Below are 20,894 nucleotides of genomic sequence, written 5' to 3' on the forward strand. Positions count from 1 at the left end.
TCCTAAACCAACTCTAGAGCCATAGATATCGTAGATGTCCTCATCTCACCTTATGAGCAAAGAACTGAGGGTGTCTCATGTATTCTCAGGATTATAGTCACATCACATTTCTACTTTGAACATTTACCAAACTTTAAGGAAAGAAAACGGCACTTTATGATAAGAGCTGTAGAGGTCTACATGTAATGTTACTGCAGTTGTAACATGTAGTGTGTGTGTGTGTGTGTGTGTGTGTGTGTGTGTGTGTGTGTACGTGTGTGTGTGTGTGTGTGTGTGTGTGTACGTGTGTGTGTGTGTGTGTGTGTGTGTGTGTGTGTGTGTGTACGCGTGTACGAGAAAGAGAGTACCTAAGACCATCCTAGCTGATGTGATGTTTGGATGCTAACCAATGCTGTGACGCCTCTGTCTCCGGTAGGCCCGTACGACAACAGGACAGTTTATGAAACTCTGGACATCGGGTGGCAGCTGCTGCGAATCTTCCCCAAGGAGATGCTCAAGAGGATTCCTCAGAGCACCCTGGCAGAGTTTTACCCCAGGGAGTCTGCTGCCCGTCACTGAGGCACACTTAAGGATGCCCCCATTCACCCCATTCCTTACTTTAACCTCAGCCTGAAGTACTCTCAATTTATCTCCAGGTCATCTCCTTCCCACGAATCAGATCACCCAACACCACCATTCCATTTCACCCCTACCCAGAAATACGATTATAATATCCCCCATCTTTAGATGTACTGTAGTATGTGTCTGTGTCCCAAGAGTTTATGTAAGAAAAGTGTCGGGGTAATGTCTCCCTTTGACTGCAAAAGAAAGAGTGAGCATATTGTTAAAGATCAAATCAGTCCTTATTTATTGGGACGTCTTATTGCTGGATTGTTCTCTTGTTTTTAGAAATAAATGCTATGTAATTTCCCCAAGTAAAACAACAGGTTTCCCACTGAAGAAAGATGTGTGTAGAATGATGCCTGTCAAAAATAAAATGTTTAATTTTTAGTATTTAGATTGCCAGAGAGGTTGAGTTATTTAATATTGTAGGCTAAAAGAAACAAACTTACAGTTTCACATCCTACCTTACTGGTATTTGTGTTAAAGTATTGTTCAACAGTCATCTGCTGTATTTTTTTCAGTGGCTTTATATTTTTTCATGTCACCTGGACTTTGACGCTTTCTTCTCTCCTTTGGGCCCTCGTACCTCTCCCTACTCAGCACGGTGGATATTTACATTATTTGTGCTGTTTTGATTTGTCTTGCAAAAAGTTAAGTGAAAGTATATTAAAAAATTCCCATCTGTCTGCAGTAACTAACTCTTTATTGTGCAACTGTGGTTTTGTGAGTTTAAATTAAATTATATGAGAAAACGTCCTTGTTTCTGCCATCATTTTAACTTCCTGGAGTCCCACCCCTGTTATCTCACTATATAAATACATATGTATGATTTGCTTAAAAATAGGCTAAATGTATAACTACAATACTATGATCGCTTCTTTATTATATTTATTATTATGAGTACAAGAGCTATTAACTCCAAATCAGCCCCTTCAGTTTCTGCTGATACTGCTTTAAAAAAGCACTTTGAATATTTGTATCCAGCTTTCTCTCACTGTCTTTATCAGCTAAGTTGCTAAGCTATCATCACACGACCCAGAATGGCAGTTAAGCTAACACCCTTCATAGTAATAGGTGGTATATGCAGTTTATAGTGTAATCCACTGTTTTGCCACATTTTATATTTTTATTAAATACATATGAAAGTTGTTTTAAATGCACATCAAATGGTTACTTAATATCGACAAATACAAAAAATGTATGTGCGCGCTTAGACGTCCCAGGGAGGAATTTAATGCTTATTAAAAAATATAAATAAGAGCCAGCGTAATGCCGCTTTTTGTTTGTTTTAAACTATGTTTTATGTTGATATTTGTATGTTCATCATAGGTGTCCAAATGCCTGAATTTATGCTGAATTCGGTCTGCTCTCTGTGCCTTCTGTACTGCATTCTTATCTGTCCACCTGGGCAGGTGTGTCTTGCGAGAGCACTTCCTGCTGAACTTTGGATAAAGATTTCTGCTATGGCCGCAGAGGAGCTGGCCAAAATGAGTCGTATTACAAACCTGTCGAATCAGGGTAAGTTCATTTTCTGTTCTCAGACGGGGTTTCTGTCCGCTCTGTTGGAAGGAGGTAGAGGGTCAGGTGAGTTGTTTCAGAAAACGTCTGGTTAGGGATTTGGGTGGTTTGGGGTCACCTTGCTCTAACTAAGGTCCCACAAGTTCACACATAGGCTGTATATGCTTAGTGTTGACCTGTTAATTCTACACAGTATGCCAAAAAAGCCCTTTGTGTTTACAGGCTGTTTTAATAAGAGCAGCGTATAACAGTAGAATAATGGGAGCAGTTTCATGCTAGTGAAGTGCCTTGAAGGTGTACTGCTTGTATACTGCTGGGGTGTGGAGAACCGCTCCTCTTTGATTACAGGCCTATATTTCATAACTCATAGCTGACTGGATTCTGTCACCAACTTTTTTTCCCTTTTTTAAGGGCTTTTTGTTTCTGTGGTTGTGGGCCCAGTGACAAAAGTGAGCTCTCCCAACGTCGAACTCTGTGCTGGGATCTTACATGGTCAATAGATTAAATAACTTCTGCAAACAAAAGTCTGGAATAATAATAAAATAATAGAAATAATAAAGTTTTAAAAAAAAATTAGACAAGGTTTAGATTCAGATTAGGCATTTTGCAGCAGGAAAAAACCAGATGTAAAGCAGATAATCGATTAGGTGAGCTACTTCTGGGCTTTGTGTATACTGGCTCACTGTCATGGGTCACTTGTTAATGTGGTTTGCCTCATCTGTGTTTTTCTTGATTTGAGAAGTAGAAACAGTTTTTCACAGGACTCTATGCAGTCCTAAGTGCACCCTATGGTTCAGTAGCTTGTAAAACCACCTTTAGCAGCAATAATTTGAAGTATGGCTTGTTTACTGTATTACTCACACATAATTGTGGAGGAATTTTAGCCCACTCTTCTTTACAGAAGAGTACTCAGGAGGTAGAGCAGGTCACCTACTAATCGGAGAGTTGGTGGTTTGATTCCTGGCTGCTCCAGTCTGCATGCCAAAGTATCCTTGGTCAAGATCCTGAACCCCAAGTTTCTCTCCGATGTAACCGTTGGAGTGTGAATGTGTAGTGTCTGAAATGCGTATGTGAAACTGCATTTATGTTGTCTCCTAAAGGTGTAGGAAAATTCCAGCAAGGGGCCTCTCAGTTTGGGAGCTCATCTGCATTGCTTATCTTTACCAAAAAAGGAAAGGTATTTATTGGGGGTCTTTGAGTCCCTCCAAAAACTGGTAGAAACCAGTCTAGGTGTGACAACATGTTTGTCAGATGTTAAAGCCTATATAAGGCTGTAAGTTTCTTTGTTCAGTGTGTAGAAGATCATTGGCTTTCTTCTTACCCAGATGTCTCGGGCGTCTGTTTGACATTGTCTTTTTTGTAATAAACCTTATGTTATTCTATAAAGACTGTGTTGACCAAGAATTTCTTCAAACACATCATCATGGCATCAAGATCAAGAAACCACAAATGTTAGAAAGAAGTACTTGTATAATTGTGTGTGAATGGGTGAATGAGATGTTGTATAAAGCGCTTTGAGTGCTCAAAGTAGAGTAGAATAGCGCTGTATAAGAACCAGTCTATTTGCATTTACAGTGTTGCTTCAGTTCATTGATGTTTGTGGGCATTCATTTATGCACAGCTCTACTAAGATCCCATCACAGCATTTCAGTGAGGTTGAGATCTGGACCACAACTTGATTCTTTTCTTTTTGAGCTTGAGATCATTGTCCTGTTGCAAGATTCAGTTTGGGCCAGTCTGTAGCTGTCAGACAGATGGCCTCACATTTGACTCTAGCATACTTCGGAGTACAGACTCAATGACTGCAACATGCTCAGATCATGTGGATGTAAAACAAGCCCAAATCATCATACCTCCGCCACTGTGCTCAACAGCTGGTTTTGAGCTGTTTCTGAGGATGTCACTGATGGTTGACACAAGACATTATGACAAAATATCTCCACTTTGTTTTATCCATCCAAACTACATTGTTCAAGAAGTCTTTGTGGTCTGTTCAGATGCGGCTTTGCAAATCTAAGCCATGCTGCCATGTTCTCTTTAGATGCTTTCTCCTGCAGTCCTTCCAAACAAGCCATACCTGTTCAGTCTTATTCTAACTGTACTGTCATGTCACGCTAACTGAAAGAAGTGGGAATCATGAGACACCCCACGATATGATATAATTACAAAATCTCACTCACAGTGCGTTTTGCGATATGTTGGTTATTTCAGTAACATGGTGATTTATCCTTTTTCAGCAGCAAATTATGTCCTCAAAGTTAAACGCTGTGACTGTACAGCACCCTCAAGCTCTGGGCAACCACAAGTTGCCATTGGTCACAGAATGTCAAAAAATGAAATACAGTCACCAGGCAGCCACTGATTTTTAATTAATTAATTTATTTTCTAGATGCAGGAAGGCTGCTGTTCTATTTTCACTAGTGTGACTGAGCCATTAGCTTGCTCTGAATTAGAAGGTAGCTTCATCAAGTCCTAAGTGTGTTCAGCGTTGATCAACCATTGAAAATATGATGATTTAGGCAAAAATAAAACTTTCATTAAAAAAGTGACTTGTTAATTTAAGAGGTTGACGATATAAGTTTGCTCTCTAATGTTATCTCAGGATGGTGGTGTATGAGATGAGCCCCCTTGTTTGTAGTATTCCCAGAATATTTTAATTTATTTAGTAAACTATTGATACTTGGTGTCTCTGTATCAATACAATATTGCCACACAAAATATTGTGGTACCATGCTGTATTGATTATTTCCCCCACACTTACTACCTGAGGACTGTAGAGTCTGAGATGTAGCTCTTGTTGGATGATCTGACCTTGGGGTAAATTTTCTGGGTTGTCCAATCCTGGGGAAATTGTTACAATGTGTTTGATTGCTTGAGAACAGCAAACTGCCAAAACTTCAGGTTTTACAGAAGTGGTCCCACTAACTGATGATCAGTTAATCAAGTGCATTTGATTACCAGTACCTGGCTGCTACTTATCCTCTTAATTCCTATGGAAGCTGTGAGGGTTCACTTAGTTTTTCACAGGACTGCACGGAGTCCTGTGGTATAAAAGATGGATGTAACCACTGTCACCCATTTATAGACAATTGTGAACATTTTGAAGCCTTAATGTTAATGTTTTGGCCTCTGTCATTATGGTTTTTTTGGACCGGAAGTGACCATATTTTGAAAATAATGCTAGCAAACTTACAAGCTGCATCCATATACAATATTAGTTCAGTGCACAGACACACAGACTAATCTCAATTCAGTTCATTTATATAGCACCAAATCACAAACAGTCGCCTCATATTGTAAGGTAAACGACCTACAATAATTACAGAGAAAACCCGACAGCCAAAACGACCCCCTAAGTGCAAACACTTGGTGACAGTGGGACGGAAAACTCCCTTTTAACAGCCGTGACCGGTTGGGGCTGAGGGGACAGAGACAGGACAAAAGATGTGCTGTGGAAGAGAGCCAGAGATTAATAATAACTAATGATTAAATACAGAATGGGGTATAAACAGAGTAAAAAGAGGTGAATGAAGAAGAAACACTGAGTTTCTCTTTGCCAGCATAAAAAAGATTTGTTTAACAGCACTCATTGATTGACCAATAATGGAGAATAATGGAAAACTCCAAGAAACTCAGTTAAGATCTAAGGAGTACTGTAGATTTACACAAGTTGCAAAGGTTTCTTGGAGCCAGTGCTGAGAGACTGCAGAGCCCAAGCTCATCAGTTCAAGCAACTGTACGTAAGTACAGGTTATTTGGACGTTACTATGATGTAACACCAAAGCTCAAGCCTGCTATGAACTGTAAACTGCTGGAACATCACTATCCACAGTAGGGTTTTTATGATTTTATCATTTCAAACTCGACACCGATGCCCAGGAAAATACTTTATACTGGACACCACTTTCAGTACTATGGGGAAAATTTTGGCCCCATCCTGCAGCAACGGAAGTAATATGAAAAAGTTAACTTGTTCTTTTTCAACAAATTTTCCCAGTTATAAGTTAAAAGTTAGCAAAACAGTACTAATAGATTTGATTAGATTAAACTTTATTAATCCCTTTAGGAATATTCCGTCAGGGAAATTAAAATAGTTAAATAAAAATAGTATTTAAGATTTTATTTATTTTACAAATTATTTAGATAATTTCACTACAGATCGTGAAGTTAAAATATATTTTAGAACCTATTATTAAACAAACGGTACAACAGCACAATAATGCATTACATAATTTAATTATTGTCAAAGAAGAGCATTATGGAAAAGTTACAAATGAACTTTGGATAATGTGGTATCAGTTATGCTAAAACAAAAAACAGAGCGTCATTGTGAAGCAGATATCACTGCCTGCATTTTAAAACTGACCTCACAGCTGGTTTGAAACAAAAAATAAAAAGCACCACTCACACTGCTCTGCCTCAGTCTGAAGCTCTTCACCTCCTCAGCTCTGCTCCTCAGACCTGAAACTCATCTCATTAGGCTGCTCTGCTCCGTATTTCACTCTCTGTTTGCTCAGATTATTTCTCCACAATCTGGACTCTCTGCTCAGTTCAGCTACTGTTCCCCTGCTGCTCTATAGAACCACTTACCTGCCTGGTTCCCTGTGTGTCCATAATCCATTCTGTCAATATTCCATCCATGACCCATTCAGCTGTATAATACAGTAGTATGAAAAAGTTTGGGCACCCCTGATAATTTTCATGATTTTCCTTTATAAATCATTGGTTGTTCAGATCAGCAATTTCAGTTAAATATATCATATAGCAGAGAAACACAGTGATATTTGAGAAGTGAAATGAAGTTCATAGGATTTACAGAAAGTGTGCAATAATTATTTAAACAAAATTAGGCAGGTGCATAAGTTTGGGCACCCCAACAGAAAAATGACATCAATATTTAGTAGATCCTCCTTTTGCAGAAATAACAGCCTCTAAAATGCTTCCTGTAGCTTCCAATGAGAGTCTGGATTCTGGTTGAAGGTATTTTGGACCATTCTTCTTTCCAAAACATCTCCAGTTCAGTCAGGTTTGATGGTTTCCGAGCATGGACAGCCCGCTTTAAATCCCACCACAGATTTTCAATAATATTCAGGTCTGGGGACCGAGATGGCCGTTCCAGAACATTGTACTTGTATTTTTATTTTTTATTTTTTGACAACCAAAGTCCACAATGAAGCAAGTCTTACATTGCCATCATCTGAGAAGGTGCCTACAATAAAAGTAGCCCCTGCTCCAAACTTGACACCTTCAGGCTTGACTGAAGTTTGCAGCTACCCAAGCCAAATGCCTCCCTATGAAAAGTTTTATGGCCAGATGAGATTAAAAAAAAAGAATGGTCTGCTTAGCCAAATTGAGGAGCAAATGTTAAACTTTCAAATCTAGGAACGCGTACCATCTGTCAAGCATGGTGGAGGTAGCATCATGCTCCTAGGCTGTTTTGCAGCTAGTGTCCTACTATTGTACAAGGTGGATGGAATAATGAAGGACCACCTCCAAATTCTTCAACTTCACTAAAATCAACAACTAGACGGTTGAAACTTGGACACAGTTGTGTATTCCAACAGGACAATGATCCCAAACACACATCAAAACTGGTTTTGGATATGAATTGTCCATCTTTATACAAATCGCCAGTAGTGCATATGCCACTCGTATGCCACAGCTTCCAAAACACAGATGTTTTTCCACTACATAAAGCAGGGTTATTCCAGAGAGATGCATATTTCTCCACCTGATGTGAAAGCTTTAACAGTTTGTGTATCATTGACCAGACTTCACAAGAATGAATATAAAATGGGTTTGTTGAATCAATCTTTTGAGATAATTTGTGTTTGGGGTCAAACGGTGAACAAATATCAGTTTCGAAGTTTAACCATTCTTGCCCATTCTCACATTCTTCCCAATGTTTGACTAATTTAGCCATCTCAAATGACAATTAATAAAGCTTTGAATCCGGAAGTCCTAGACCACCCTTTTCTGTAGGAGCATACAATTTATCTAGTTTTATTCTTGCTCTTTTACCTCCCCACAGGAAATGTTTAATCAAACTTCCATATCTTTTAAAGATACTGAGTGGAATTGTAATACGACACATTACCAAATTGATGAAAACTGAGGGATGGTGATCATTTTTATGATATTAATCTTACGCCACAATGTTAGTTTTATATTCTCCCAGTTTTATCTTCCTACGAGGAACGTACTCGCACTTTGATTTGGAAGGTAGGGCTAACTGATTCTTTTATTACTTTCAAATAACAAATAAAGATTAAAAAAGCAACTCCCCATGACTGGCCAATCGGTAGCAGCGTATGGGATGATGCACAAGCATCCACTGTGTTGACTGATATGCAACTATAATAACAAAATACAGGCATACACAAGAGAACAGCTTTGAATAGCCGTCCACTGTAGTGACCACTATGCATGAAAGGGTTAGATTATATTAGGATGCCTCATGGCAGACACGCAACTTCTCAATTTTATAAATTGTTAAATTATACTTTGAGTAGTGAATCGTCAAACATTAAATTTTTATGGCAAAGAGACTCGAGAATAGAGTACCCAAAAGGAAAATTCCATAAAACATCTCCTGGCATGTCTAGGTGATATTAAAGCTTGGTTGGAATGAAAAGAATGAAAAGAATGAAAAGAAAACAGAGGTAATGGTGTTTGGACCCAGTGGCTCCTGTGAGTCCTCCTCTGTTGACCTGGGACCCTTGGAGGTATATTTTAAACCCATTATTACTGATCTTGGTTTTAAGGTGGACAGTGATTTTAAATTGGACAGCCAAATCAGAGCTGTGGTTAAGTCCAGTTTTTATCATTTGAAGCAATTGGTATCAGTAAAAGCATTTCTGTCTAGGCAGCATTTTGAAACAGTGATCCACGCTTTTATTTTATCTCGACTGGATTACTGTAATTCACTTTATTTTGGAGTCAGTCAGTCGCTACTCTCACGTCTGCAGCTGGTTCAAAATGCTGCTGCACGACTTTTGATGGGAACTCAAAAGAGAGAGCACATGACCTCTGTCCTGGCCTCACTTCACTGGTTGCCTGTACATTTTAGGATTCATTTTAAGATTCTTATGTTTGTTTTTAAATCTTTGCACAATCTTGCCCCGCCTTACCTCTCTGAGCTTCTTCACCCCTACATACCTTGCCGGTCTCTCAGGTCAGCAGACCAGCTGCTCTTGGAGGTACCAAGATCAAGAAGGAAGCTCAGAGGGGACAGGGCTTTCTCTGTTGTTGGTCCTAAGTTATGGAATGACTTGCCTTTGCAGGTTAGAGCGGCCCCTTCACTGTCCACTTTTAAAGTTCGTCTTAAAACCCATCTTTTTTCCTTGGCTTTTAACTCCAGCGGGATCTAGTTTTAAAGTGTTTTTTTTTTTTTTTTTTTTTTTTTTTTTTAACCTGAAAGAGTTATTAAATTGTTATTTATTTGTGTTTTAATGTACAGCACTTTGTGTCAGCTGTGGTTGTTTTAAAGTGCTTTATAAATAAAGATGGTATGGTAAAATGGTAAGATGTCCTGTCAGAGAGTGGTAAATATGTGAAAGAGGCCAGAAATAAATTCATACAGTGTAAGGTGCTACATAGATATTATCATACACCTACCTGCACATATCTACACTGTTTTTGGGAATGTTCTCTGGTTTCACCTTTCTGGACTAAAATCTTGGAGGTTCTGAGTGCGTGGTCTGGCTCTGAGGTCCCTCAGACTCCAGAAATGTGTTTACTGGGAGACAGATCTCGAATGCCGGACATCCAAAAAGGAGTCTTTTCAGTTGTGGTGGTCAGTCTTGTGACAGCATGCAGGATCATCTTAAGACACTGGAAGACCACAAAGTGTCCTGAGTTAAAAGAGTGGATTAAATCAATGATGGACACAGCCTCCTATGAGGCCATGCTCAGCAACATGAAAGGAAGCGGAGACATTGATTGGGACAGCTTCTGGGACTCATTAAAAAGATTTAATGCCTCTGTAAGATCGGAAAAGACGAAGGGTTTTTTGTTGTTGTTTTTTGTTTTTTTGGATTTCCTGGATTACCAGATTGTCACAGTTGATGTATGTTTTTGGAATGGCAATACTGTAACATGCATGTGATGTATGGTCTCACCCTGGGGGTGTGGGAGTCTGTGAACCAGCCTTTTCTGTTTCTATTTCAGTTTTTTCTGTTTGTGTTTTTTGTGAAATTAAGTTCTGAAAATCAATAAAAAAAACAAAAAACTGGTTTGGGAATGGAAAAAGCAGGCTAACATTAAGCTTCTGGAATAACCTTCCCAAACCCCCAACCTCACCCCTACTGAAAATTTGTATGCTTAAAAGCTAGGTCCATGCCAGGAATCCAGCCAGTTTAAATGAAATCTACAGTTCTCCTTCTTAGATCTTCACTGAGCTCCTTGGACTTTCCTATTATTCTGAGTATTGGTGAATGCTGTTAAACGCTGGGAAAGACATTGCACAACCTTTAGCACCACTTATTAAAAGATTTAAGTGGATATAGGTTTATATTTGAGCCTGTATGTATAATTTTGTCCCTGTGTAGAAAATCCTAAATAAATTCAAACTTGCACACTCAACTCTGTTATTTAAGTAATTAAAGATGTATAGTGTCCAGTTATTCTACCCTGAAAAAAGAACAGTTCAAAGAAATCAATCAGTCCAAAATTACCATGACACCCATGCCCATGATGAGTAAACTTGTGACCACAACTATAGCTTATTTAGGGGTCTCATTTAAGACCTTACTGTGCAGGAAAAGGACATCCTTATGCAGCTTCCTGTTCCAAAATTCCAACACATCACAGAAACATGTAGAGGCTAATTCTGGTTAATTATCACGTAATTCCATGAGGAAAATAATAACAGTAATACTTTAAAGGAGTCTGTTTTAATGCCTTATCTAAAGAATCATGGCAATTTATCCACGGCCATTTTAAAATGCACTTCCTTTTAGAAGTTTAAGTTTGTGTCGGTAGGTCAGTGTATGGTATATTATGGACTAGAAGAAAAAGAAAACCTTCCAGAGAACCATGTTATGAAGATCAGTGGTAGATCAGGTAAGACCTTCCTTTCCTCTCTTTAACATATACTCATATTGGGAAATAACAGAAAAATTAATTTAGTAGTTCTTGTCTGCAAGCTGGTTATCTGCCAATTTATCTTTTAATACACATTTATTGTGGAAGGCAACTCCCCAAACAGCTCACACCCAAGTCAACTATTTAGACAAGTTACTATATTCAACATACCATGCTATAATAGTCCAGTGACACAGCACTGGATGAGAAGTTATCACATGCTAGGGAACCTTTCACATGACTTTTTTTTTTTTTTTTTTTTACAGGAAGATGCAAGTTGCATTTTGTTCACTGCCTTTTAATTTATTGTGATTTACTGATGGCTTACTGGCATCCTTTGCTCCCCACAGCCCTGCATGAGTATGAGGGTCTTCAAAGAAAGCAAGAGACAGCAGCCATGGAGGTAAGTATTACAATCTAATATTGACAGTATGCAGATTTAGCTCGCATCTGACTATCTTTGACATGACCAAGATCACTTACAGTAGTGACAGTAAGTGTAATAGCAGCAATAGGATAAGAACAGGTGATACTAACAGTAATAGCAGCTGGCCTACAAAAGGGTAGAAAAAGCAGGAGTATTGTGACATTAGTCTTACTAGTAACTCCTCTTCTCTTCTCTTCTCTTCTCTTCTCTTCTCTTCTCTTCTCTTCTCTTCTCTTCTCTTCTCTCTGTTGCTGTTTTTTTGTGATGGTTGCACACTGGAAAACAGTCTCACAGCAATGGTGCTTTTGCACACCTGAGTGACCTGCAGAGCTTTTTTCTGTTCCATCTCTAAGCTGTGCTCTGATTAAGAGAGAATTGGTGATTCCTTATTTTTCCACACAGGAACTTGATAAGGAGTCAATGAGGGAAATGAAATAGAATTAGAATCAATATTGACTTTGGTATCAAATTATTATTTATCCATCCATATTGTAAAGCTAAATTGGGTGACCGTAATTACGCCTTTAGTACCTTTTGAATGTCATAGCCCCAATTTCTGTAAATTACATTTTGATTCAATAGTTGTTCAATCTTTTCTTTAACGGTACTAATCTAGACAGTTTTTCTATGAAGAAACATAATTGAGTATTGTATATTATTGTCTTAGTATCAGCAGTGAAATAAAAGTATTTTGCTGGTATTTAAAAGATTCAGCACCCTGCTCAAACCCTAGTGTCCATATCCTCTGATAAGCAAGGAAGAATCAAAGAACTCAGTGTAATTATTTCAAGTAAAGTAAAGTTCAATGGAGAAAAACATTTTAACTAAGTAATGATTCATGATAATTAATGACAATATGACAGAAACAAGAGTGAATCCGGGCATGTGTCATGCTATTACACAAATCAAAGGTTCAAGGTGTTAACAGAAAACACCAGGGGCACTTTGCAATCCTTCTACATGGTTAAAATATATATTTCAGTAATTTTATACATTTTCATTACATTAAATTACCTGTTTTTCCAGGTACACTGATTTGTAGCATTGCACAGGCAGAAAGGTTAATGATAGACTGAAACTGCTCTTTCTGTGTCTCTTACATAAGTGCAAGAGGCTGGAGGAGGAGCGTGATGAGGCCGTGAAGAAGCTCAGTGAGTTCCAGCAAGGTAAGTTTACCTGTCCTGGGTTGATGTGTGAGATTCACATTCCATCAACATGTTTAACTGTTGTCTGCACACCAATGAACACAAAGTGGCAGATCCAGCATTGCTGCCAGTGCTTGCTAGTGGTCAACGACAGCACTGCAAAACACCAAAGAAAAACCATTCATATCTGTGTAAATGGGGCAAACACTAGGCAGCACAACTGTATCCAGTTCTCACAGTATTTTCAGCTTTACAACTATGCTAAGCATCAAAAAAAATGCATTTGACAGTAATGTGTAATATTAGATTGGGAGTACCCACAAATGTGTGTACCCACACTAATGTGGCTTTGTACATTAGCTGTCTTTATCACACTGAAATATTTTAAGTAGCCAATGTCTGAAATGTTGTTTCAGAGTTGCACTCTTGCCAAAGTCTGTTCGCTAGCTAGAGAGAGAACTATTTAATCTCACTCAATCAATCAAATTATTTCAAATCAATCTATTACAAAATCAAATAGCAACTACATACCTTGTGTAACTTCTACACATACACTAATTTAGTCGTTCTAAACTCCAAATGATTGTGTTCACAAGACACAGATTGGTGCTTTTTCTCCCACATAGGATTTATTTTCACTGTCTTCCTTTTCCCTTATATTGAGATAAATTCAGCTACATCAGCCATTCAAACAGTCAGCCAGCTACAGTCTACAAGCATAAACCATTTTCTTCAATCCTGCTACTGTTTTCTAATGCAACTCAAATCCAGGGACTCATTCTAGGAGTGGTTCCTGAGCTCGGGTTTGGTTGAATTATCAGGCCTGTATTTGCACATTGGGACTATCACGTTCTTCTTCAGACTAGTCTAGCTGGTATTTCAAAGACTCAAAGAACTGCCAGTCATTTATAATCAAGTTTATTCGTTCCCTCTCGCCCTCTCTCCTGAAACACGGTGGACCCTTTACTCAGCTTGTCCACACTGTCACATACATAGACACACTGCTGAGTTATGATTCAAAGCTCATCAGGTATAGATTCACAGTTTCATAAAACAGACTTTCAGAACTCAATTGTTTTTTACATATTCAACTTTTACATATTCTTAAATAATGAATGCAGTGAGTTTTCTGGACATGAATTCCTTGCTTGTTCAGTGTTCTCCCTAAAGTCGTTTTGTGCCTGCCTTCATCAGGATCAAATACAGCTCTTTGGCAGTGAAAAGGTTAAGGTCATTCAACCTGCTCTTTGTTTGGCAAGCTGAAAATTTTTCTCTTAATATGCTATTGTCTATATCATAGCTAAATCAAAGTGTAGGATAAGTTTTTTTTTCAGTGGGCTTAATAATTTTCTGGTGCCAACATGATGACCTTTCTTGCCTTCTCCTGTTTGACTGGGCTTCACATCTATGTCACTTACAGCAAGCTTTTTAGAAACTGCCTGCATTCTCAGAAATATAAAATATTGGTTCAGTGAAAACCCACTCCTGTCCCTGCAGGTACAAATGTACCCTCTAGGGTGAACCGTTGGATGTCCAGGCGCGCCTTTTTGGAGGCTGAAAATGTACATTATTCCAAACAGTAAAAGTTACATATTTGCCCCATTTCTTTTAAATTTTTAGCGCAATATCAGGACAGTCTGTCAGTCAACTATGAAGAGAAAGATAAACTTTATTTTAATATTTTTGGCTTTTACCACTTTCTCCTCTAAGTTAAATGGAAAGCATGTAATACATTTTGTCAAGCTTTATTTTCTGTCTCATACAGTTTATCTGCTTTAAAGATAAATCTACAGACTAGAAACATGCTGTAAAATGTATATGGACGGAACCTGAACCTGTCATGCTGTCGGGGTATGACGGGTTCAACAGTGAGCTCCATAAGATACAAACAACAAGGTTTCAAATGAGAACCAAATCAAGAGTACAAGGGCCGTAACTTAGTGGCCAATACACACACACACACACACACACACACACACACACACACACACACACACACACACACACACACACACACACACACACACACACACACACGATATAGTTCTAGTTTATTGTTTATATTGTTTTTATTATGCCAGTAAAAGCATAAAAAGGGAGGGATATAGGGTAGTGATTTATCGGGTATCTGTTCTTTTTCTTTTTAATGACTATCTTGTAATATACTTTTCAGATAATTATAAAGAGTCCTCTTTTTCAAGCAGGCCAACAGTTCAATGTAATACACTAACACTTGGAAAAGTTACCTATAGCCTGAAATAGTGTACCAATTCTGTGTGCGCTCATGTGTGACAGCCTATCCAATGATAAGATAGCGTGCTGTAATAAATGCATATTGTTTTGAAAATGATCACAGCTGTGGAAATATGTGAGCCAGGATGCAGATAATGGCATGTGAGCAGCACAGTTGCAGCTCCAGCTTTTATCATGACTGTGCTTCCCGGCGCTGCAAATACATTTCAGGTGCTTTGGCCCACCATTCAATTGTCGAAAATGATTTTCCTTGCAGGTTGCTATGAGCACTTTAGTGGAGACAGAATCTGAAGTAGGGCACCACATGTCAAAAGATGGAGCAAATAGTTTGTCTTTGTAACCATGACAGTTGTGTGGATTTTCATCTGAATAATTCTGGCCTGTACTCATGTATTCAGTGATTCTCCAGCCAAAACACATATTGTGTTTGACTTACGCGTTAATAGAGGCTGCCTCACTGTGCCAAGCAGCTGCATATTAGGACCTATTACGTGATTTCATAGCTCTTAGAAAATTGCTCCTATTCACACCGAAACGACTGGGGGTGGGGCAGAAGGGTTGGTGGTGGGTGAGGGGGGTGGGGGGGGGTGCGGGGTGGGATGTTAGTGGGAGGATGGGAGGAAAAGCCCCCAACACACAATCATGCCTTTTCAATTGGCGATGGCAAGGTTGATGACAACATGACCATTGTGTTATAATGATAACACCACAAAGGCATCTGCCCCCCTCATCAAGGCTTCACAGCGGCTGCAGATACAATTTAATTCACTGCTCCGTTGACGGCGCTGATACCATTATGTAGCACGTCGACACAGGGGTAATCACTGTCTTTCCTGAGAGGAGGATGAAAAAAGACAGGCACAAAAAAAAGAGGAGAGAAAAAAGATGGAGGGATGATAATGGGGAGGCCGAAACTTACAATTAAGAATGCCAATTCTGATGTGTCAGAGCCTCCTGTAGACTCGTGCTCATATACTTACAACGCTTCCAGCACTGTTTATTTACCATGGCTACCAGTAATTATAATTAACATGTCATTTAGTTCAAGGCGTCCTTTCGTAGGTTGCTGAATCTGGCCACAGCATTATGGAGACAGGCAGATAGGAACAGAGAAGAGGCTGAGGAGGAAAAAACTGGCAGCTAAGTGCTATTGAATGACTGATATGGAGGGTGCCAGAGTGGATATCGCTGAGCACTGACGTTCATCAACTTCTTAATTAGGTGTCACTGGGGGGAAGGAATTGCCCACAGCAATGGCACTAATGCTTAATTTCTCCCTCACTCAACCATAATGTTTAATTAGTTAAGTGGCAGGGCATTCTTTAGGGGTGTGCTTTTTCTACTGAGGTATGATTGCAGCTTTAAACATTGCTGCTGTTTGTGATTTGGAGCTTCACCTGATTTTATTCAACATGTTTTGTTAAAGATGCTTTAATCATGATTTTTCATATTAACAACAGATCATATGACGGTGTATTGTGTGACATGTGCCACTCACAATTACTGTAGTTCTCAAAGTTTCACTCGGCTCTAAGAACCTTTTATCCTGTCAGAAAATAAACCACCTTATCTACCTTCAGAGGTACAATGGCCTGTCATTGGGTTAATGCTCCCTGTAGAGGGTAGTGGGTCAGTAGTACTGCAAAATGTTTATTTTTTGTAGATTTTGTGACTTATACCTTAGAGAGACCAGTCTTCAATTTCTGTTTTATATATATATATATATATATATATATATACTATCCATTCATACTCTTGTAAATGGCATTTATATCACACTTTTCTAGTTGTACTGACCAGTACAAGGAAAATAAAGTACCTGGGAAGTTTTGAATGTATAATCTTCTTCCTTGGATCCAACTGTGCCACTATGCCAACAATAAAGAAGGCAGATACCAAATGTTTTCATGTAAAACCTTAAAATCTAAGATGACTTTTACTGTATGCCTGTTTCCTAAAGTGCAGTTGTTTTGGGGTTTGACTCATAACATTTTCTGTCACAATGGGGATTGTGGCCAGCAGCAGGCAGCCAACAGAATGCTCCTCCAAAACCGCTGGACTCTGCCTGTCAGGAGCCAAAGAGCATGGAATACAATACTGTAATGAAATAATTGTCACAGGCCATGATATATGACAAATAAACAACAAAGCTGAGAGCATTATGTGGCTTCATACTGTAGGTTCACGTGTCCAATCACCAGGTCATACATTTGACCTTATCTTATGGCACGCTCCTTCACAGCTTTGTAGCCAATCAGAAATCTTTAATAGCGGTTGATATATTAAAGCATAATATTAAGCTTGACTGTTTAATTTTGATTGTGAGACAGCAGATGACAAAGAAATTTCAATTTCCTTTCTATGATTTTAAAATTTAATATCAATTAAAAAATCACTTCTTGTCATTTTCTTCTAGTTCTACAGTAGTGGAGTCCTGTTATTGTATAGTCCACTATTTTAGCAAAGAATTTTTCACCCAGTGTTAAGTATAACATCACACTACACGATTCTTAATGAAAAGCTCAGGTCCACTTTATAAAAGCTTGCATTATGCTCACCTTTATTAATATTCATTTCCTGCATCTGTTCAACATATACTTAATACACACTGGCCCCTGCTATTGAAAATAAAAAGCTTAGAAAATTATCTGAATATAAGATACACTGAAGATAAATATGTAGTTCACTTCCTTTATAAATTCAAATCCTAATGATACATATAGGTAATTCACTAGTGTGGTGACTCAGTTGGCAAAAACAATAGCCAACAGAAAATGAAGTTCAGTGTCAAGTGTTGAGGCTTTCTTATCTCACTTAACTCTGCAATGAAATGAGAAGTCACAGGAATGCACCCCCGCTCTTCGAAAATCCTAATTACCTTCTTAGTTTTCTTAATGGCATTTTGATCGAGCTAAATGGCCATGAGTTGATGTCTTAAGTTCTTGTTGACATCAATTCAGTCCTTTGGTTGAAAAAATATCAATAAGAAGTAAAAACATTTAACAGTTATAGTTACTATTTAATACATGTGTGTTAACAAACAAGCAGTTTTTAATAAGTTAAGTTTTTAAAATAGAGCAATGTAATTAATAAATTAGCTTATCCAACAGTGTGCATATCAAAGTAGTCAGTATAAGCTTCACCTTTTTCAGCTTCTTAATCATAAAAATATTCAGAAAATACCCCAGTGTTGAACAGTGTTATGTCTAGTGTTTTGTCCACATCATATTTTTTACTATTTTGATTTTTTCTGTAAAGACAACATGGAATTAAAAAAGGAACCCCTCATATTTTTTCACATATTTAATTAGGTATTTCCTCTCTTTTTTCTCCCTCTGTCTTTTATTCTGCCTTTTCTAGTCTCTCAGATGGTCATTGAAGAGGTCAGTGCCATTCAGGAGACCCTGGAGATTGAGAGGATGTGTAGAGAAAGTGCTGAAGCCCTGGCCTCCAAGGTACACATCATCTTTAGCTGAATGGTGTCTACAATAATGTTGAAAGACTGAACTAGCAAACCTATGCAATTTCTAAGATTCTGACATTTCCTCTATATGCTCAGATTTGAGTTGTATTTGAAGCCAAAATTCAGATTTGATAAAAATTGTAACAATAAATTAAAACAAGAGAGGAATAATGTAATAAGAATTATATTATAAGGATGTGTTGATTTAGAAAAAGCTTGTCTAAGTAAAGTTAAAGTGTTAAATCTGTGATTTATGATGACATTCTGCTCAGTATATTCCCATAACCGTCACCTCGGCACAGGTTTGCAATCAAAAGCACTCTGTGGTCCTCCACCACTGCTGTTGTCCCCAAATCTTAGCGTCGAAAATTGCATTGGATTCTTCCGATTCAGGGCACACTTTTTTGGAGCCCTTGCCAAAATGTGAGTTGTGATTGAGAGCGGGGGAGCCTGGCATGTAGTGATTTTGCAGCCCACTGGTGCTGAGCTTATCACTGTAATCATTTCTCATTCAATTTCTGGACAAAACCCCTCACAGTCCACCTGGTTGAACCACATTGTGGACAGTTGGAGACTGAGAAAGAATTATGGTGAAAGTAGAAAGACTTTTAGTCCTCTTATTTTTCATGCTTGTTTTCCAGGTATAACTACTATGATTTTTACTTGGTCAGATGGCCATAGGATATCAAGGCTTGTTAAAAATATTGACTCTTAAGATATTACTGATACACACACATAATCTGGGGAAATTATCATTTGTTCAATAACTTGTACTTTTATGTTTAAAAACTTGTTTTAACCTCTAATCTAGTAAACAACAAATTAAATTGCTACTAGCATTTTGAGTATTTAACATAAAATAATTTTAACAAAAAAATTATTGACATTAATATTACATGTTCTCCATTTTTTGTTGAAGCTCTCAAAGCTCTCAAAAATACCAGAAATCAATTCACTTCAGTTCAATTCAGTTTTATTTATATAGCATATAGTTATTTGTATAACAGTCACCTTAAGGTGCATAAGCTCTGCTGCATTTTGTTGTATGCAGGCCAATGTTCTTCTCTGGCCATTCTTGGGTTGTTTCTTATTGTTCTTACAAAGGAACAAGAACAACATCTCTTTTTTGTTCAAAGTTTCTTTATTTGCTTTTTAAATGCATATGAGATTACTTTGAAATACAAATTATAATCCCAAATTATAAACCCAGATCCCAATCTGAGCAAAGCCCTACCCTCTTACACCAAGATGATTATAAACATGCAATATTCAATCAGAAAGTGCAGACAAATTATGATCATAACATCTTTTATAAAAAAACAAAAACAACAAAAAACAAAGGGACATAATGGACAAGTAATCAGATAACTATGCAAATGTATATGTATATGAATACATCTATATTTATAACACATACATAAAGAGACAAAAAAGGAAAGGAAAGGTTCTATGAATCAGAAATATCTGGAGGTGCCATTTCTTCCACATGATTCAGAATTGGTTGCCAGTTTTGTGCACAACCTCTTACAGTGTAGCAATTTTTTTGTCCAGAGTTAAATGATGCACAAGATTTCTAACCCATGAAGCAAAAGTTGGAGGAAATGTATCTTTCCATTTGAGTAGTACAAGTCTCCTTGCTAATAGGGTGGCAAATGCTATCATTTTTTCTGCGCAAGCTAAGATTAAGTTCTAGTGGTACCACTCCAAATATTCCTATAATGGCAAGAGGTTCTATAGCTAATTCTGATGCATCTAAAAAAAAAAAATTGAAGATTGATAGCCATAAGTCTCTTAGTGGAGCTGGAGCCTATCCCAGCTGACATAGGGCGAGAGGCAGTGTACACACTGTACGGGTCGCCAGCCTGTCGCAGGGCCAACACAGAGAGACAGACAACATCCACACTCAAATTCACACCTATGGGCAATTTAGAGTTTCCAATTACCCTAACCCCAGTAAGTGAATGTCTTTGGACAGTGGGAGGAAACCAGAGTACCCGCAGAAAACCCATGCAGACACAGGGAGAACATGCAAACTCCACACAGAGAGAGAGGGAGGGGCCTGGGCCAAGGTGGAATCGAACCCAGGCCTTCCAGCTGTATTGTGACCACACTTTGAGGGCGTGTCTAACCACCGGGTTTGATGTTTGTCTGGTTAAAGGCTCAGGTGGTGGAAATACAGAGCTAAGCAGGGCATGCAATGAAGCAGGTTCGCACAATGACCTCTCTAATTGCAGCCATTTTGGAATATCATTGTTTGGCTTCTTTACCCAGTATAACATAGTCTGTATGTTAGCTGCCCAATAATAGTATTGGAAGTTTGGTACTGTGGTTATAGACTAAATCTTCATGGTGTCTCTGTAAAATATTCTTACTGACTCCCGAGTTCTTTTTGTTCCAAATG

At 38.2% G+C, this 20,894-nt stretch overlaps 2 protein-coding genes across 2 annotated transcripts in view; both read left to right on the forward strand.

The window, feature by feature from the left end:
* Positions 1-1,356, forward strand: part of atp6v1ba (ATPase, H+ transporting, lysosomal, V1 subunit B, member a) — a 46,597-nt gene extending 45,241 nt beyond the window's left edge. Inside the window, exon 14 of the mRNA XM_030725224.1 lies at positions 416-1,356. Within this exon, the coding sequence (XP_030581084.1) occupies positions 416-558 (143 nt within the window). The 3' untranslated portion in view covers positions 559-1,356. The remainder of the gene's footprint in view (positions 1-415) is intronic.
* A 691-nt stretch (positions 1,357-2,047) lies between these two features.
* shtn1 (shootin 1) overlaps positions 2,048-20,894 on the forward strand; it is a 75,732-nt gene continuing 56,885 nt past the window's right edge. The window contains exons 1-4 of the mRNA XM_030725256.1: positions 2,048-2,121; positions 11,556-11,608; positions 12,738-12,798; positions 18,391-18,485. Coding sequence (XP_030581116.1) covers positions 2,067-2,121; positions 11,556-11,608; positions 12,738-12,798; positions 18,391-18,485 — 264 coding nt within the window. The 5' untranslated portion in view covers positions 2,048-2,066. The remainder of the gene's footprint in view (positions 2,122-11,555; positions 11,609-12,737; positions 12,799-18,390; positions 18,486-20,894) is intronic.

Source organism: Archocentrus centrarchus, unplaced genomic scaffold, assembly GCF_007364275.1.
Source record: "Archocentrus centrarchus isolate MPI-CPG fArcCen1 unplaced genomic scaffold, fArcCen1 scaffold_50_ctg1, whole genome shotgun sequence".
Classification (NCBI taxonomy): domain Eukaryota; kingdom Metazoa; phylum Chordata; class Actinopteri; order Cichliformes; family Cichlidae; genus Archocentrus; species Archocentrus centrarchus.